Source organism: Brachycentrus maculatus, unplaced genomic scaffold, assembly GCF_059751285.1.
Source record: "Brachycentrus maculatus isolate JH-2025_06_01 unplaced genomic scaffold, ASM5975128v1 h1tg000522l, whole genome shotgun sequence".
In the NCBI taxonomy this organism is placed as follows: Eukaryota; Metazoa; Arthropoda; class Insecta; order Trichoptera; family Brachycentridae; genus Brachycentrus; species Brachycentrus maculatus.
The window spans coordinates 315296-335360 of NW_028281268.1; the positions used below are offsets into that span (position 1 = coordinate 315296).

The 20065-nt window shown below is 29.8% G+C and overlaps 1 protein-coding gene across 1 annotated transcript in view; it reads right to left on the reverse strand.

Annotated features, from left to right (window-relative positions):
* Nucleotides 1–19623, reverse strand: part of LOC148301753 (uncharacterized) — a 59218-nt gene extending 39595 nt beyond the window's left edge. The window contains exon 1 of the mRNA XM_088272759.1: nt 19530–19623. Within this exon, the coding sequence (XP_088128885.1) occupies nt 19530–19623 (94 nt within the window). The remainder of the gene's footprint in view (nt 1–19529) is intronic.
* Between the last annotated feature and the right edge of the window lie 442 nt (nt 19624–20065).

Below are 20065 nucleotides of genomic sequence, written 5' to 3' on the forward strand. Positions count from 1 at the left end.
AAAATTAAATATATTTTGTTTGCAGACATTCTAAACTGACTAACTTATTTATTGATTTGGCGTTTAATTTGTAGAACTCCATTTTAATTTATGTATTAATTTTAAATCAAACACAGATTTTTTGAGTCTACTAAGTTGTATTTTATTAACAAAAACAAATAAAAAATTATTACATTGTGACAATTGTTTCGCCTTGTTGGGGCATTATCAAACAAATGTGAAGAATTTTTTTTTTTTTTTTTGATCTTCACATTCGTTTGATAATGCCCTAATAACAAGGTGAAACAATTGTCACAGTATAATAATTTTTTATGTATTTTTGTTAATAAAATACAACTCAGTAGACTCAAACAAACTGTGTTTGATTTAAAATTAATACATAAACTAACTAACTTAGTTTAGAATGTCTGCAAACAAAATATATTTTATTATTTTTGTTTGCAGACATTCAGACATTCTACGTTTGCAGACATTCTACATTTGCAGACATTCAGTAATTAAATTAATACATTGTCTTAAATTTTAAACAATAAATAACCTTTTAGTTTAATAATATTAACACGACTATTTATTTTTTGATATCTCAACATAGATGAAGAAGAATATGGAAGTCTGGGCATTTACGGGGCTTACGACCGTCATAAGCTTGTTTAAGTGATCACTTAACGTTGAGTAAAGTGATCGCTTAAACCAGCCTATGTCCATATTCTTCTTCATATATGTTGAAATAACAAAAAGTAATATGAAAAATAACTCCTATAATTCGAGACTATCCAGATACATACTTAGAAAAATGACGATGAATATCAAGTAAATGCAGTTTGGCTGTCCAAACTTAAAACACAGTAAGGGACATTTTTTTATAGAATCTACTTAGTCCAAAAATGCAAAAAAAAGTACTACAAAAAATGTCCCATACTGTGTTTTGAGTTTGGACAGCCGAGTTACTTCCGATATGTGTACATATTTGGAAAATGTTCACCTCTTTGAGTACCTCAAAAGCTGATTTTAATTGATTTTGTTACCATACACCGTGTACAAAAGTAAGTACATTTTTAAGCCGTACTTTACGCCCATCAAAAAATAAAAAAAAGGATATTGACATTGCGGATGAAATGTGTCTTTTCTGTATTTTAATCTTTCTTGTAAACAAAATTTCCATGCATTAGGAAGATCATAAACAATAAGTTTTTTAATATTCGAGGACCATTTTGTTTACTTTGTTGAATATTACTTTTTAAATTTTATTAACGAAAAAATCTTCTTTTCAACTTAGTCACTAAACATTGCGTCGCGTCATTTACCATTATTTATTTTACCATTTTTGGTCATTAATTTTAGTGAAAAGTAATTAGTCCTGCGCTAACAAGTAATATTGAATAAATATGATTGCGAAATAACAACATATTTTTAATCGCATTGTCCAATTACACTTAATCAATATATGTATATATATATATATATATATATATATATATATATATATATATATATATATATATATATATATATTATATATATATATATATATATATATATATATATACATATATATATATGTATATATATATATATATATATATATATATATATATATATATATATATATATATATATATATATATATATATATATATATATATATATATATATATATATATATATATATATATATATATATATATATAAATATATATATATATATATATATATATATATATATATATATATATATATATATATATATATATATATATATATATATATATATATATATATATATATATATATATATATATATATATATATATATATATATATATATATATATATATTTATCAGCCATTAAACGCGATTCGAGAAAACAAGCCTCCACACGCCACCATACACACAATAATTAATTGCAAACATTTTTTGGTTAATTTAAAGTTTAATATTAAAGCTAACAAAACTTGTACGATATTTACGTTGGATTATGCATAAAAGGGTGAATAATAATCGAGAATCCGTTAGAACATAAACGTGTATTTTAAAATGATTAGGTAAAAATGTATTTTTTAACGTATGCTCGAGAATATTCTAAGAATTACCGAGTCTATTTTTTTTCACACACAACGCCTTCACGTAAAACAAATGTAAAAAAGTTAATAAAAAATATTTGTTGTTCAAATTCCAAGAATGAAACTATTAATCACAAAATAATGTCAGGAGTTAATTAATAAAGGAAAGGGTAAACGAAGGCTTTACAAAATTGGAGCGATGAAAATTAAAGACAATTCCGTGAAATTTTTACGTTTACTGAAAATTGCCTTTTCAGGAATTATTTTCTAATCTGGCTATAAAATACTACGGGTTTGTGGCACCGTTATATGTATCTCGAACTCTTTCTTTTAGAGTTAAAACCCAATATATCATAAATTGATACCTATTTTTTAAAAAGCCCTTTAGTATATTATTAGATTAAAACCAATATTTTTAGCTTTTCCACTTTATTTTTATTTGACCAGCGACCGGGTTTCGTCGTTACCGACATCATCAGACTGGATGATGTCGGTAACGACGAAACCCGGTCGCTGGTCAAATAAAAATAAAGTGGAAAAGTTAAAAATATTGGTTTTAATCTAATAATATATTAAAAATGCAATTCCATCACGAAGTGTCAGTGGAAAATATAAATCCATTGAAAAGCCCTTTAGGCTTTAAAAATAGTATGAAATTACAACATTTTGAGTGTGTCCAAATACTTGTTCACAAAATCTGGATTATCTCCAATTATAGGAGTTATTTTCATATTATTTTTTGACATCTCATCAAAGATGAAGAAGAATATGGAAGTCTGGGCATTTACGGGGCTGACGACCGTCATATGCTGGTTTAAGTGATCACTTTACACACGTGTAACATTCACCAATTCTACCCATCATTGACAACCACACTACTCAAATTCTTGGAAGTTCTGTATATATGAACCAATTTAGAAACCTTGTTCTTGAATCACTAGAACTTCACTAGAGACATCTATTGGTGAGATGTAAAGAAGCTTTTTACTAAGCAGAAACTCTTATATTAGTATGTGAGGTCCAAATCCTGAATTATAATCACACACATGAGAAACGCCAGAAAATACCATTTTCATTTTTATTATTTAAGCTTATAATTTGACCAGACAATTTATGTTGTAAATAAATTAAAAAATAATATAGTATGAAATTAAAATACATTATTTTTGACATCTTAACATGAAACAAGAACATGCATATCTGGGCATTTACTGAGCTTACGACCGTCATTGCATAGTTTAATTGATCACCTTACATACGTGTAACATCCACCAATTCTACCTATGATTGGAAACCATGGTTGTGTGACAAAAATATGAAAATGTGCTTGTTAACTTTGAATTCTCAAGAGATTTATCGAGCGATTTTTTTGAATAATGTAAAAACTGTAGTTCTATTTTTGTGAAGGGTAATTATTATCATAACTTAAATACTTTTTAAACTTCAGATTAATTTGGATTTACTTGAAAGTTTTACTTGTCTAAAATTATGTAATACTGAGATACTCATCTTATGTAAATAGTTTTTGGTAGAAATACTTAAAAATGAAGTAATTTTTTTAAATATTTTTTTTGCACCAATGTATTAAATATTTGCTATTTTTTCATTAAAAAAGATAAAATTATTTATTCGTATTATTGAATTGAATGTTTTAATTTATACAGCTTTTGTAGGCTGGAGTTTTAAAACGCAGTCATTTAAAAAACGACCGTTATTAATGTCCCACATTTTTAAAAGCTTTAATTTTTTTTCAAATAAAATAAAATATTTTTAATCGGAACTTTGCCAAAATACCCTCCGCTTCAATAAATATAAAAATTCAATCACTGAAAATAAATAATGGACAAATTTTTATCAGATGTATCGTTTTATGATTGATAACTCAAACAGTTTTTAATTAAAAATGGCATTCCTTCATTTTCTTTCGTGTATTAAAAATATTTTCTCTTATCCTCCTCAGTGATTTGTCGCGCTGGAATATTTGATTTCGTAATACATATATCATGATATAAATTGTTTCTATGCGTCAAATATATGGTCCATATATCCAATGAAATTTTGTTGCCTTCTCCTATCAAACCAGGAGTTCAATTTAAAAAAATCAAATTTGCTTTATGTTTTAAAAATGTAAATTAACTTAATGATGGGCACTACAATAGCATAGGAAAGAGTACGGTAGTATTTATTGCTGGTATTTACAAGGCTTGCGACTCGTCATAGGCTGGTTTAAGTGACCACTTTAAACACATTTATCATTCTACCTATGCTTGACAACCACACGATTCAAATTTCGAAAGTTATATTTACGTTTTAATTGAAAAAATCTTTTATGTGCTACATCTTCGGTGACATCTATGATTGAATCAAATTAGCTTTTTTATTAGCAGATAAATGTATACCATATACGATTCATCACAAATCATTTTATATACTAGGAGACGCCTGAAAATATCAATTATTTTTATATTACATATTAAAACACCGTATTTTGTCCACCTCCGTAGTATAATGATCAGCACGCAAGTCCCGGGTTCGATTCCCAGGGGGAGGGGGTCAAATAAAGAAAAGTGTTTTTTTCAATAAATATTTATTCAATAAGAATATTCTAAAGTGGAGGGCTGATCACCTTTCCTTCATGTGTTAACGATCAAGATAACATTTTGTTTATTTGATGCAGTGCCCTATGCACCATTGGGGTGCGGATAAAGGTTTAAGTATAGATCACAAAATATTAAAAATATCAATAATCTTGGTATAAATAACTCTTAGCTGAAGCAAATTTTAAATTTCCAAATATTTTTTTATACTAATTTATAAAATATTAACAGGTCTCCTGAAAGAAAGTTTATTAACGACCGTATTTATTGTAACTGCAGACAGTTGGTAGAATTCCAAATTGAATTGTTGGGTAATACATCCAAAATTAAACACGGTTGTTGGATTGAATTATACTTTATTTACATATATGATATGTGACGCGTTTCGTCTTATTAAGAAATCAAACACTTGTTTGATAATGTCTTAAATAAAGTAAAATTTAATCCAATAACCGTGTTTAATTTTGGATATATAACCCAACTATTATAAGGATCTACAATAAAAATAAAAATGTAAACAGATTGAGGTCAAAGATTTATCTCAAGTGAAAAGTATTATAGTAGGTACTATTTATACTGTTCCTACAACATATAACAGCACTTAATGGGTTTGCGTGATCTTATATGAGCGTCATAAATACAGAATGTTTATTAATAACAATGTTTAATAAGAAGGTTTAATAACACTGGCCAACAATTTACAATTTTTATTTGTAACTTGCTTGAAAATACCTGGTCTTTATTCACTTTGCAAGAAATTCAATTAAAAAGGAAAGCAAAAAAAATGTAGCACGTCAGATTTTTTAGTTATGGATATTTTTAATTCTGATGTTGACAAGATTTATGTATAATTATGTAACTAACTAACTAACTAACTAACCATCACGCCACTTCCCCGCAGGGGTAGGCAGAGAGAATAGAACGCCACACCATTCTGTCTTTGCAAACGTTCTTCGCCTCTTCCACGTCCATGCATCTCCTCATACATACTCGCCGATTGTTACGACTCCTAACCTGACCACTTTCAAGTATTTGGCATACCTGATCGTGCCATGTTTTTCTCGGTCTTCCTCTACTCTTTTTTCCACTTACATTCGCCTCATAAATTTATTTTACCGTTCTTTCCTCAATCATTCGTTCTACATGTCCAAACCATCTCAACACACCTTTCTCAATTTTATCGATAATGCTTATCTCAGTTTTGCATTCCTTCCTTATTTCACTATTAGCACATCTATACATCGTTTATACATATTGTGCGTACATCGTTTATACATATTGTGCGACAAAACAACGCATTATTATGTATAAACATATAATGCTATCGTATTTAATATTAATAAGTTAATACATTTCCACTGTTACTCCATAATTATCAATACTTTTTTTTAATCCTTTAGACCTTAGACTAAAACATGTCTAGATACCAACCACTATTACGGTTTCAACGTATGGGGTCCATGCAAACAATAATATGACTGTAAAATCAAAACTTGACGTGATACAAGCTTGTCACCATATAGACTTATCATAAAAATTAAAGTCATAAAAATTTCAGTTACAAAATCCAGTTGACCAGCGTAATCAGACCATGAATTAAATCTGAGAAATCATGAAAGAAATGAGTTCTGTTAGTTACTTATTGAAGGATGCATTTTTTAAATGGAAAGGGCAAAATAAGGAAATGTTTTAAAATCAATCTATTGTACGACATTAATTTAACAAATTCTTTAAATTCAATATATCGCAGATAATCACGAGATGACAAAATATATATTTTCAAAACGATAAAACAACATTAAAAGTAAAAAATAAAATGAAAGTTATTTTTGTAGATACTAGTATACACTGTTATCTTTGTGTGTAGCATTCACGCGCTGCTCATTTTCGATATGTATACTCACTTTGAGACAAGCGAGTATAAACATGAGCTATAGTCTAGTCGTAGATCATAAAACATCAATGCAATTGAAAACATTAAAAATGATTAGTGACAACACCTGCCAAGAAGCACGCTGTCCTCCATGAGCAATGTTTAATTTGTCATGTGTTGCTACAACGTTGAACAGATGACGCTACCCTTGTGATCACAACAGGTGATTAAAAAAAACTATAGCTAATGCAGCGTTGTCCAAATTTCAGAAAAATTATGAAATGTTTGAGAGATATAAGATTTTGGACCAATGAACAATTATATATTATGTATATAATAAGTAAAATAATGTTATTTTAAAATTATTGCTTGCTGAGCTTTAATTAATTAAGCTTTAATCCTTTTCCAAAATAAAATTGTTATAAAATTAATCTGAAATATATTTTCTAAATCCTGCTAAAAATAACATTTTAATACCTAAAAAGAGATATGAAATTTAAATACATGTAATATGATTATGAACAAAAAATTACCGATACATTAATTTATTAAACGATATTTTTTCGCCCTATGGGCTTTTACGATAAAATGGGTAGTGTACGAATTAAATGTGTCAATATAACATATAATAAAATAAAAATAAAAGATTAATTACAAAATATAACACCTTTTGAAGTGTAGAGGAAATCTCTTCACCCTAACGAGGCATTTAATTTCAAAACCAAATCTCTTTTCTACAAAAGAGCTTTGGGTTAAAAATTCCATTATTTTCATAAAGGGAAAGTATTTTTGTAACTTGAAAGATATCTTAATCCAGAGGTTTGGAAAGGGTGCGATTAAATATTACTAATCTTCCCGTCAATTAAAATCTGAGAGAATTTGTACTAACAAATTAATAGAAATTGTTAACATAACGCCCTACCATTCACGTACTACCCTTATTTATTAGGAGTATATTCATTCAAAAAGCCCGAATATATATGTATTGACCTACATACGTGTATACTACACTATTATTGTATTGGCACATGCAATACCCTGGGGCATTGGTCATTTCTATAACCAGTGCTAGAAGAGTTTTAATCATATGTTACGCACTAGTTCTTCGTGTTTAATTACGTTATTGATTTCATATTTAATTTACTGTAAATTCAAGTAAAGACAAACTTATGGGCGCTTGTCCACTCCCCGGAATTTTACCGTCCGGCAGTCCGGTTTTGAAAAATGAAAGCGACTACAAAAGTTTTATGTGATCTAATTTACGCGCAACGTAAGAAATATGGACAAAAGAGCAAGCCAATCGTCGTTTAACGCTTACTGACGTGCCGGACGGTAAAATTCCGTGTAATTCCGTGTAGTGGACAAACTCCCTATAAGTGAAAAAAAATGTTTTTCATAGCTACAAAACTTTTAAAAAAATCATGCCGAGGAAAACTTGGCATGATGAAGAATTTTAAATACTTAGGCGTGGGCAAGTCAGGAGTTGGAATAATTAATCAGCGGATATGTATAATGAGATCTATGAATGTGGAAACAGCGAAGATTGTTTAAAGATTGAGGGAGTTTTTTCTGCCCACCCCTGAGGAGAAGCGGCAAATATTAATGCAAATTTTTCCCGGGAAATATTAACTAAAAAACGGAGCTGTATATAAAAAAAAATGTTTTAATTCTTTAACCATCTTTCCCAATTATTTTGAACATTACAAACCTATATCCAATATTATTAAATACACTCATATCAACACATATACACCCTTAATACATAAAAATATTATTTAAATACACTTTTATTCGAGTTTTTATCTGTCAACGAACTCTATTGTATTATTTTTTTTTTATAATTGAACACTAATAAGTTTTATTTATATATATATATATATATATATATATATATATATATATATATATATATATATGTATATATATATATATATATATATATATATATATATATATATATATATATATATATATATATATATATATATATATATATATATATATATATATATATATATATATATATATATATATATATATATATACGACTAGTTTCGAAAACTTACAGATATTTTCATCTTTTAGTAAAAATTAAAACTAAGTTTAAAATTAAGTTTTGATTTTTACCAGAAGATGAAAACATCTGTAAGTTTTCGAAACTAGTCGTATATATATAAATAAAACTCATTAAGTGGTATATTCAAGTGTTTAATTAAAAAAAAATAATCAACATGTCATTCCACAAAGTTAATGCCGAATCAATAAATAATATATCACTATTGTATTTCTGTAGAAATCTATAACTAGTTTTTTTCTATGTTTATATGTTCATTTACTTATATGTTCGCCTCCGTAGTGTAACGCTCGGCTATCGTTCTGGAGGTCCCGGTTTCGATTCCCAGGGGGGTCAAATAAATATAAGTGATTTTTTTCACTGTAATATTTATTCAATATTACCCTGGACTGGTCCTGAAGCGGGGGGCTGATCACCTTTCCTTCATGTGTAAACGATCAAGATAACACTGCGTTTATATAAAGCAGTGCCCTATGCACCATTGGGGTGCGTTAAGGGTTTTATTATATTACTATTATATGATCATGCTTTATTGCATATGTTGCTGTTGATTTCCCCAAATAAATAAATTCATCAACAACGTTACGACCACCTACGCGCTTAGTTTACGATTCTCAAAAATATAAAAAAAATTACAACCTTAGTTGTTAAAAATATTGATATGTAACACTTGTCATATAAGATAACATCGAGATAAAAACAATAGCTTGGTAAATATATTAACATTTTTGTAATCTTGCGAAACACGCGTGGGTTTGCGAAAAGTACAAGTAAAAAAATAATAACTACGAATATTTTGCAAAACTCGAAACATCATCGCGGTAATAAAAAACGTTATTTATGTCTCATGCCATCTTCACACGGGTAATATTTTACGACTGCCGCAATATTGGGAAAAGAAATGTAACATTTTCCATTATGTTGTTCGCACTTTGTTTAACTTAATAAAGCAAATTCAAATAATATCAAATACCAAGAGGTAGAAATATAAGATTACTGAGGCACTTAGGAGATTTACCGTCTGTTTTGTGTTTCCCTTGAAAGAAAGTGTCATGCGTTACGTGTTTAAGAGGAATGTACCTACCCGTTAGATTGTGGAGCTCTAGCAACCATTGTCATTTTAAGGGTCCTGTTTTTACATTGCGAAAGGTAACAAATAATGCATCTAAAATTTGCTGTTTTTCTATTACACATTTTTACCGACTTTTTAATCATTATTTTTTTTTACAGAATACATATACTCGTACAGTAAACCCCCTTGTAATGTTGAGATAAGTACCGCAATACGGAGTGACCGTTTTGGAGGGTAAATGTTTTAAAATCGTATTTTAATTTAATAATGACTCATTTCAGTCATTCGCTGGTGAAAATGTAAAAATTAAATTTCAAACATCGAACCCCTATACTGTTCCCTCCGATAACGCAGTACCTATCTCAACGTTATATGGGGGTTTAGTAATATTGGCTAAGTGCTTGTTTATAAGTTAAAACGAAAAATATACTGATATAATCCTTTCAAACTTAAAGGGCTTTATGAAATGCTCCTACAACACTCTTTTTGCTAAGTTTGTTAAAACCAAATGTGTATTCCCACTAAAGTAAGGCTTTCCGCTTTCTCAGAAATTTCAGAATTAAAAAGATATATTTTGGATAAAATCATAAAATAATGAAATTTATTTCATGGTTCACGATTCGTTTTTTATTAATTTTATTTTCATTAAATTTTGGCATAAAAATTCAAATTATTTCCATCCTTAAACTAATGTTCCGGGAACAATGTCCCCAGAAAACTCATAAAATAATAAAATAAAAATGTAAATTATTAGACTTTTTGTAAAATAAATTAAAGTTCAGAAACATTCTTATCAGTTAATGGCGTATATCATTGATTCAAAAGCCAAAAACAATACTTACTTTAAAAAAAGTTTAAACGTACAAAGAAAAAATATAATGTAAATGGTAAAGATATGTAAAAGGTAGGTACGATAGGTACTGAGGTATCGATTTTTCAGTTACATTATACTGTCAATATTTGATAATTCACCATATAACTTTTTTTCTTCTTTTTACTTAAGTAGGTACAAACATTGTCTTAATGGAGGATTTTTTTGTTGATATACAAATATTTAAATTTGATATTTTTTTGCAAGATTATTTTATTTATTTTATAAGGCTCCAATCGTTTGCGAGTGATTTTGACTATTACAAACAAAATGCATTGCAATAAAAAAGGTAGGCGTATAAGAGGAGATAGAGAGAGGAGATAAAAACAATAATAATTAATTGAAATTCAGGAAAATATTAAATGAATTATTCGAACTTTTTTAATCAAAACCGTATTAAAACATGGACGGTAATTTTTTTGTTACCTGAAATGTAACTTTGTAATATGGATCATACACTTGCACATACACTTGTGCATACACACACACACACACACATATATATATATACACACACACACACACACACACACACACACACACACACACACAAACACACATGTGTGTATATGTACAGGTGCTTACTTAAGTAATTGTTTCATATACATATTATTTTATCTTCAAAATATGCACGAATAACAATAGAACTAATATTTCTAGAACGAAACGTTACCATTCCAATTTAAATAATCATTTCTAAATGGTTCACACTAATCATATATTTTTGTATAAATTAAAATATTTTAAAAATGATATGAGAACTTGGATTAAAAGAGATTTTATTGTTAAAATATGAGAGCTTTAAAGCTTCGTCCTCGACTGAACATACCACTCACATTTAAAAAGCATTTTAATGTTTTAAGTATACGATGAGAATGTAAAATATTTAACCGTAGTTTCAAAATAACATTGCAATAAAGTAAAGTACAATTTCTAAAGCAACCTCAGTATTTGATACTTTTTGTCAAAGGGTTTGTATTTTAATATTTTTACAAATGTGTGGAATGTTACTAAGAAATTTTTATAATGTTTTCTTTTCAAATATTTTAGATGGTTGTTCACGAACTGTTTTCTATTTTATTATTAATGTTTCAACAAAGATGATGAAAAATATGGTAGTCTGGGTATCTACAGAACTGACGACTCGTCATAGGCTGGTCTAAGTGATCATTTTGTATATACGTGTAACATTCACTTTTGAATCCATGATTGAAACCACACTACTAAAACTTTAGAAGTTGTATTTATGCTGCAATTGACACTTTTTTCACATGCCAGTTTTCAGCACCAACTATGGTTGAGTTCAGTTTTTTTAATGATCAGAGACCTTCATGAAATAAATCTATGTAAAATTATTCCTGAATCAATTCTGATCTAAGAGACGCTTAAAAACATGACAGGTAGTAAGCCTTGTAAATACCCAGACTTCCAAATTCTTTCTTCTTTATCTATGTTGAGATATCAAAAAATAATGTTTCAATATTCTTCTTCATCTATGTTGCGATATCAATTCCTAAGTGCACAAACCCAGATTAATGAACAAAATATTATGCTGTCAATGTTAAGTTTGAACGATGCATTTTTTGTTTAAAGTATCATTACTATCTCCCCTTAAACGATGATTTAGGTTTGAAAGGGTCAAAGGTTGTGTCTACTGTGTTATAAGGGTCTATATTGGTATTTAGGGGTAGGGTCAGAAGCCATACCGCCCTTAATGAGATGAAATCTTTGTGTCGATGCGAAAACTTTAAAGGAAAAGTGGTGTATTTAGTTTTATCACGTGATCCAGAATATAGACTATGACGTCTTACTCCTTAATTAGTTTTTCGTAGAGTAATAACAAAACTGAAAATGACAAGGATATGAAATAAGTTATATCACATGAGTATCATCTCATGGGTATAATTCACAACGAATTGAGTGTGTCCAAATCCTCGTTCATAAATCTGGGTTTCTTCAAGTAGGAGTTTATTTATTAGATGCCATTATGATTATTTATAATGGCATCTCAACATAGATGAAGAAAAATATGGATATCTAAGTATTGACAGGGATTACGACCCGTCACAGGCTTTATAACTTCCATATTTTCCCCATCTTTTTGAGATTTCAATGTAAATAGTTCTTAGGTGGAGAAACCCATATTTGTGATCAAGGATTTGGACACACTAAAATGTTGTGAATGAAATACCTTGCTGAGATATAAGCTAAGTAAAATTTAAAAAAATAAATGTTTTCAAGCTTTTCCTAATGAAGGTGCCAACCCCAAGGTAGACGACTCTCGGGCAGGCCACCAAAGAGATGGATAGACAGTTGGGAATCGACATCGCCACAGGCCAAATCAGGCCACAAGGACTACACCAAGCAAAGGAAGAAGAAGAATGGTTGAGTTATATGAGAAATATACTCTTTCAAGTAAAATAGTTCAGTTTTTTCAACAAAAGCCAAGTAATTCGACTGGGTAAAGTATTGTGCCTATGTTCATGTTGATCAGATAATTAATTTCGGAAATACAAGAAGCTTTATGAAATAATAACAATTAAAAGTACGTTGTTGACCCGCGAGGCTTAAAGTTTTCTGTATAATAAAATATTCTTTATTTCTCCGTTATTCAGGTACGGTATGTAAAGCCTAGGGGTGTTTACAAATTACAAGGAAAACACGTCAGCTAATAAAGGGGTATATATGTACCTATGTAGGCTTTATGTGCGGGCAGTCTTTATACCCGAAACCCACGTGTAAAATGACCCAAACGTCTGATATAATATTATAGGTATAAAACAACGCAAACTTTGTCATTGCATGCATTGTCACTGTGAATGAAGGGTTTCCATTATTATTTTAGCTTTACTAAAACTTTAATATACGTGGAGCTTTACAAAATAGTGACAGATATATTTAAGATACCACTGAGGAAGAAAAATTCTCAACAAACTTTTGTTTGAAGGGTTTTCCATCTGAACCAGTGGTTCCCAAACTCTTTTGGCCCACGGACCCCTTTTCATAGACAAATTTGATCACGTACTCTAGGTGAAAAACTACATATAATAAATCGTAGAAAAATTACAAATTTAAATTTGATGTCTTGAATGGTAAATGGTGTCGTAAAAATGGATTGAAAATTCAGATTCTGAAATAGTTTCATCAAAGGCTGCAAAATCGGGATCCATTTTAATCATTCAACAAGAATCTCGACGCAGAATTTTAAAACCATGTGAAATAGGGTTAACTTTGTAGAAAAAAAGAATTATGGAAGCCATGTAAATTCGTGTAATTTAATTATTATGTTTGTTGATTTGTGGGATGATGATATGTAGGAACAGTGCATAAAACGATTATTTTGATATCTAAAAGCTTTTGTCTCCAGAACCTGATAGATTCATGCAAAAATTGACACAAAATACATAACATTTTGAGTGTGTCCAAACACTTATTCACAAAATCTGGATTATCTCCAATTACATGAGTTATTTTCATATTATTTTTTGACATCTCACATACTAATATAAGAGTTTCTGCTTAATAAAAAGCTTCTTTACATCTCACCAATAGATGTCTCTGGTGAAGTTCTAGTGATTCAAGAACAAGGTTTCTAAATTGGTTCATATATATATAGAACTTTCAAGAATTTGAGTAGTGTGGTTGTCAATAACGGGTAGAATTGGTGAATGTGACACGTGTGTAAAGTGATCACTTAAACCAGCCTATGATGGTCGTCAGCCCCGTAAATGCCTAGACTTCCATATTCTTCTTCATCTTTGATGAGATGTCAAAAAGAAAAACGAAATACATAGTTTTAAGAGTGAAATTTTAAAACTGTAATATCTTGACAATCATTTTGTCGGAGAGTCGCTCACAAAAGCATCGTAATGGCATTTAATATGCATTTGAGAGAGATGTGCGAAGAGCTCTTTCAAAAACCATATAATTATGCTATACAAAATGTTTTTGAAGTCTTTATCTGTAAGGAATATGGGTACGTTGCGGACAAAGTAGTGATAAGAACATCCCCCAAACGCAAACTCACGTCACACACTAAAAGCTCCTAATAACTTGAATATGCATAAAATAAACCAGAGTCAAAGAACTAGCAATATTTTACTGTCTTATTCCACCACCTAACCACACAACATCATCATTATTCACTTCATAATTGTACCATTGAAAGATTGATTACATCACTTCATATTTAATTACATCATTGAAATTTCCCATATTTAATTACATATACTATGTTTTTTACCCATATTTGATTCAAATTACCTACAACTATTTTGTCCTGGAAAATAAATCCACCAAAAGGCATATAATTTTCTTAGTGACTTTTGCGAAAAGGGTTTATTTAGGGTGTGAATTTATTAATGATTTCGTTTTAAAAATAAGAATAAAATATCTAAATATTTATTCAACATTTGCAAGTTCTTCTTTGACCTTCCACTCTTTAAAAGTATCTCGCCCATTTTGATTTTTATATCAAAGTAATCAGAGAATAAATTAAAATGACATTTTAAATTTATAGAGTTACAGAGATTTTTAAGACAATCCTTAAAAATGTTTGGATCTAGCTCTTAAAATGATTATGCTAATTTAATAACAATTATGCTAATTTTCTCTTTTATAATATGCTCTTGGAGTAATAATAGAAAAATTACACGAAACAAAAGCGCTCTTAGAAAAATCTGAATACGAAATTTTGCAAGATAATACAGATATAGAATTAACATAAGTGAACGAACTCATTTCCTTTCTTTAAACGTAGCATTGCATATAGAGGATTTTTAAGAAACAGTTGGTTAAATGCGATACGAATGTATATATTTTTTACTTTAGTTAAGTTATCTTTTCGACGGTAAATATGGTCCTATAAAGATTTTTTTTTTAAAACGATAAAACCAAATAAAAAAAAAAATAACGTTTGTTAGTTAAAAATCTCCTCAAGTGTCACCGATTGCCACACCACTTCTCCGCAGGGGTAGGCAGTGAGAAAAAACGCCCTACTAATCTGTTTTTCATACTTATATTTCAGTTTGGTAACTAGTTTAATGAATTATTATGCTTACGAATAACGAATTAGAAATAATGATTGTATTTTTCATATAAAATATGAAATACATCTTACTTTATTTTATTAAAATTAAACACTTGAATAATCCACTTAATCGAGTTTTATTTTTATTTACGACTAGTTTCGAAAACGACAATTGTTTTCATCTTCGGGTACAAATTAAAACATATTAATATGTCATTCCACAAAGTTAATGCCGAATCAATAAATAATACATCGTACTTGTTGTGTTGTAAACATATTAATTATTTAATAAGATATAAAATACAATATTTTGAGTGTTTTCAAAATTTTGTCCAAATATTTCGGATTTGGTCCACTTAGGAGTTTTTTATATCAATATTTTTATTGTCTCAATCTCAATGATTAATTTTTTTAACATCTCAACATAGATAAGGAAGAATATAAAAGTCTGGGCATTTACGGGGCTTACGACCGTCATAGGCTATGATGAGATGTCAAAAAATAATATGAAAAATAACTCCTATAATTGAGATAATCCTGGTTTGTGAACAAGTATTTGGACAAACTCAAAATGTTGAGTCTCAATATATTATAGATGTTTTTTATACATTTCGTAAAGGCTTCTGCTAATAAAAAAAACTTAATATATGCAATAAATACTAGTTTAGTATTAGTGTTAATCAGTCTTGATAAAGAAGCGGTTAGCTTCGAAACCGGTAGACATTATAATTAATAACAATAAATAATAAAACCCTTATCCGCACCCCAATGGTGCATAGGGCACTGCGTCATATAAACGCAGTGTTATCTTGATCGTTTACACATGAAGGAAAGGTGATCAGCCCTCCGCTTCAGGTACCAGTCCAGGGTAATATTGAATAAATACGACAGTGAAAAAATCACTAATATTTATTTTACCCCCCTTGGGAATCGAACCCGGGACTTCCAAAACGGTAGCCGAGCGTGCTGACCATTACACTATGGAGGCGGACAGTTAAGTTATAATAAAATATTTATGGTGATATTAAAACAGTTACATTTTAATTATAAGAAAAGTAATCGTTACACAGTTTAAAGGTGGTATAAGTGATCACTTATACCACCCAATGACACGTAGCCCTAGCCCTGTCAATACGCAGATTCTCATAATTTTTCTTGACGTGACTAAAAATTCTTGAAGTAACTAATTAATTTGTTGAATGAAAAATGTTTTTTTTTTCTAAGCAAGTCAACTAATAAGCAACCCTTATTTGCCAATGACGATTTTTAATAATAAAAAAATTAATTAAGGGTGACAATAGACCAATTTAATTCTATTTGTGTGAGTTTAGTCAATGATTTCGAGGACCTTTGATTTCAAACTCAAATTTTGGGAGGTGGAATTGTTTTTTATTCTACGTAATTGGATGTCTTCTAACGAATGATGAAAAATTTTGCGGTCAAAATAATACATAATTAAGGAAATTCATTAGGTCTACCTGAATGACTTTGTTGTTTTCATTTTACTTCTGTTTTAATTTAATTGTTTTTTAATTGAATTTTTAATGAAATACCCCTACATAGATATTATGCTTGTATTTAATGAATTCTATATTAAAAAAAATTAAAAAAAACAATACACTAAACCTATAACCATCACACTGCTTCTTTGCAAGGGTAAGCAAAAAAAATAGAACGCTACACCACTTTCGTTGAAAACATTCTTCCCCTCTTCCACATTCACATATCTCCTAATACATACCCGCCGATTGATCCGACTCCAGATCTGACTACGCCCAAGCATTTGACCTGCTTGATCATGCCAAGGTTTTTTCGGTCTTTCTCTGCTCTTATTTCTTACAAACTTGTTTTATCGTACATTCCTCATTCATTCGTTCCACATGTCCAAACCATATTTCACCATACCTTTCTTCATTTTATCCAAAATGCTTACCTCAGCCTTAGATTTGATTTAATTCAGCTTCCAGACAGGATAATAATATCAAAATATTGATTATTCAATTAAGAACCTTAATCATTTCACCAATCGAGATAAAAGTAGACTGAATGCAGTCGAAATGCGTTTTCTCAAACGAATGTGCGGCAAAGCGTTTGAATGATGATTTAAGGAAAGAAAGCAATAAAATTAAGAAAATTGTGCGGATTCGGGCATCGAATAAGTGAATAAACAAATGTATGAGGAGAACGTGGTTGCTAATAGAAGCAGAAAAAGACCGAGGAAAACTTGACATAATCAAGTATTTCAAATGCTTGAAAGCACACAGGTCAGGAGTTGGAATAATCGGCTGGTATCTATGATAAGGTGTTTGAATATGTTTGAATGTGGAAGAAACGTAGATTGTGTGCAAAGACAAATTGGTATGGCGTTTTCTATCTGCTTATCCCTGCAATAAGCAGCGTTTGTTATTTAGTTGGTTAGTAAAAAAAATTATATACAGCCGACACACAAGTATTTGCAAAAAATAAAGCAGTAAAATCTTGAAAAAAGAGAAATTTTAAAAGAGACGCCATAATGATATTCCCATTTTTCTACTACAATATTTAAGATTTTATTTTATTTCATTTTAAAACAAAAATCTGACAAAAAGGGTTGATTCTTTTTTTTAAATTCTTTGAATTCATATTCTCTTTACATAGAATTAAGAATTTCGTATCAAATATGTACGTGAATTTTTTTTCGCAGAAAATAAACGTTTATAACGGTTTTTTAGCGGCCATAATTTTAACAACTATGTATAATATGCAAAAACTGGGAGTTTAGGGACCGTTTTTATGTTTAAATTAAATAATATATTAGAGGTGTGAGTTGCGCCATTTTGTGTTAATTTAATTTTAAAATTTAAAAAAAATTTCAATTAAGCACCCACTAACCAGCTAACTAACTAACCATCACACCGTTTCCCCGCGGGAGTAGCCAGAGAGAATTGAACGGCATACCAATCTGCCTTTGCATAGAATCTTCGCTTTTTCCACATTCATACATCTTCTCATACATACACGCTGATTATTCCGACTCAATGCACCGTCTGATGGTTTCACCCGCCTCTATTGAGTAATGGTTAGTGCGTTTGGCTACAGCCACATGAGATTCAAAACTCGATTTCAGGGAGGTTAAAATGAAATTTAATTTTTCTAAGGTAAAAATGTTTCGCACCACCGTGAATGGGTACCGGAAGCGCAATACTGATTGTTTTGCTTTCATGTGCAGTGTCCCGTGAACCATTTTTTCAGTGCAATATCGGAATAATCATATAATTTAACTTGCCTGCGATATGTGCAATGAAATGCTTAATTAAATAGACATCAATAATATTTCTTTTAAAACATTTAAGAGAAATATTGTTGATGTCTATTTGACTATTTGATTATTTGATCAAGAAATGTGAGTTATAATATTACATACAATATAGAAAAAACGAGAGAAGAACTCAACTGGTTATCTATAAAAAAGAGACTAAAATTAAATATGTTGATCTTTATATATAAATAGTGTTAAACAAAATTTTACTACGTAATTTGTTCCACATTAAGTTTATTTGACCAGCAACCGGGTTTCGTCGTAACTGACATCATCAGACTGGTAAAAAAGGAGGAAAATTATTCGAAACAATATCAAATCCCAGCTAAAATTACCAGTGCAAGAAATATTTTTTAATGAATTACTTCATACTATTTTTTGACATCTCATCAAAGATGAAGAATAATATGGAAGTTTGGGCATTTACGGGGCTGACGACCGTCATGGGTGAGATGTCAAAAAAACTCCTATTTTTGGAGATAATTTAAATTTGTGAACTAGTATTTTTTGTTATTATTTATTGGTAAAGCACCGGAAATTGAGTGATACATAAATATCTGGACACTCAAAATGTTGTAAATGAAATACTTGATTAAGACCTATGATTAAATTAATATTTTTATCAAAATAAAATTAAATAAATAAGTGTATATACCTGATAAATACAAGGGTCCTGCCGCAATCAGCGTCGGCAGCAGGAAAACCAGCAGGGTGGGTATCATCATGATGTTGCGGTCACCGATTAACATCCGCGCGCTATCACCATCGCCCAGGTCAAGGGATGATTGGAGACTGAAGGAGCGACCACGGATGCCGCCCTTATATGTCGGCACCGACCCCCTCCTCCTCCCTCCTTCCCTACCACCACCCCGCCCCGCCCACAGCGCGGGGTCGTTCCGCCCACCATCAAACAATACGTACAATAATCATGTAATCATTTTCCTATGGTATTCCCCGTTGCAATTGCCGACGACTGCAATCATGGTCATATTGGATGATAAATATTTGCGGACCTATACTTATGCTAGTTCCAAGTTTGACGTGACTTTCAAAACACAGGCGTAATGGGGAGACGCTCCACTGCAAAACTGGCGTCGCAGGTTCAATTAGCTTCAATTGCAAAATAAATTTAATAAATATATATTTATAATTGGTCTAGGTGTTTGTGATATATATATATATATATATATA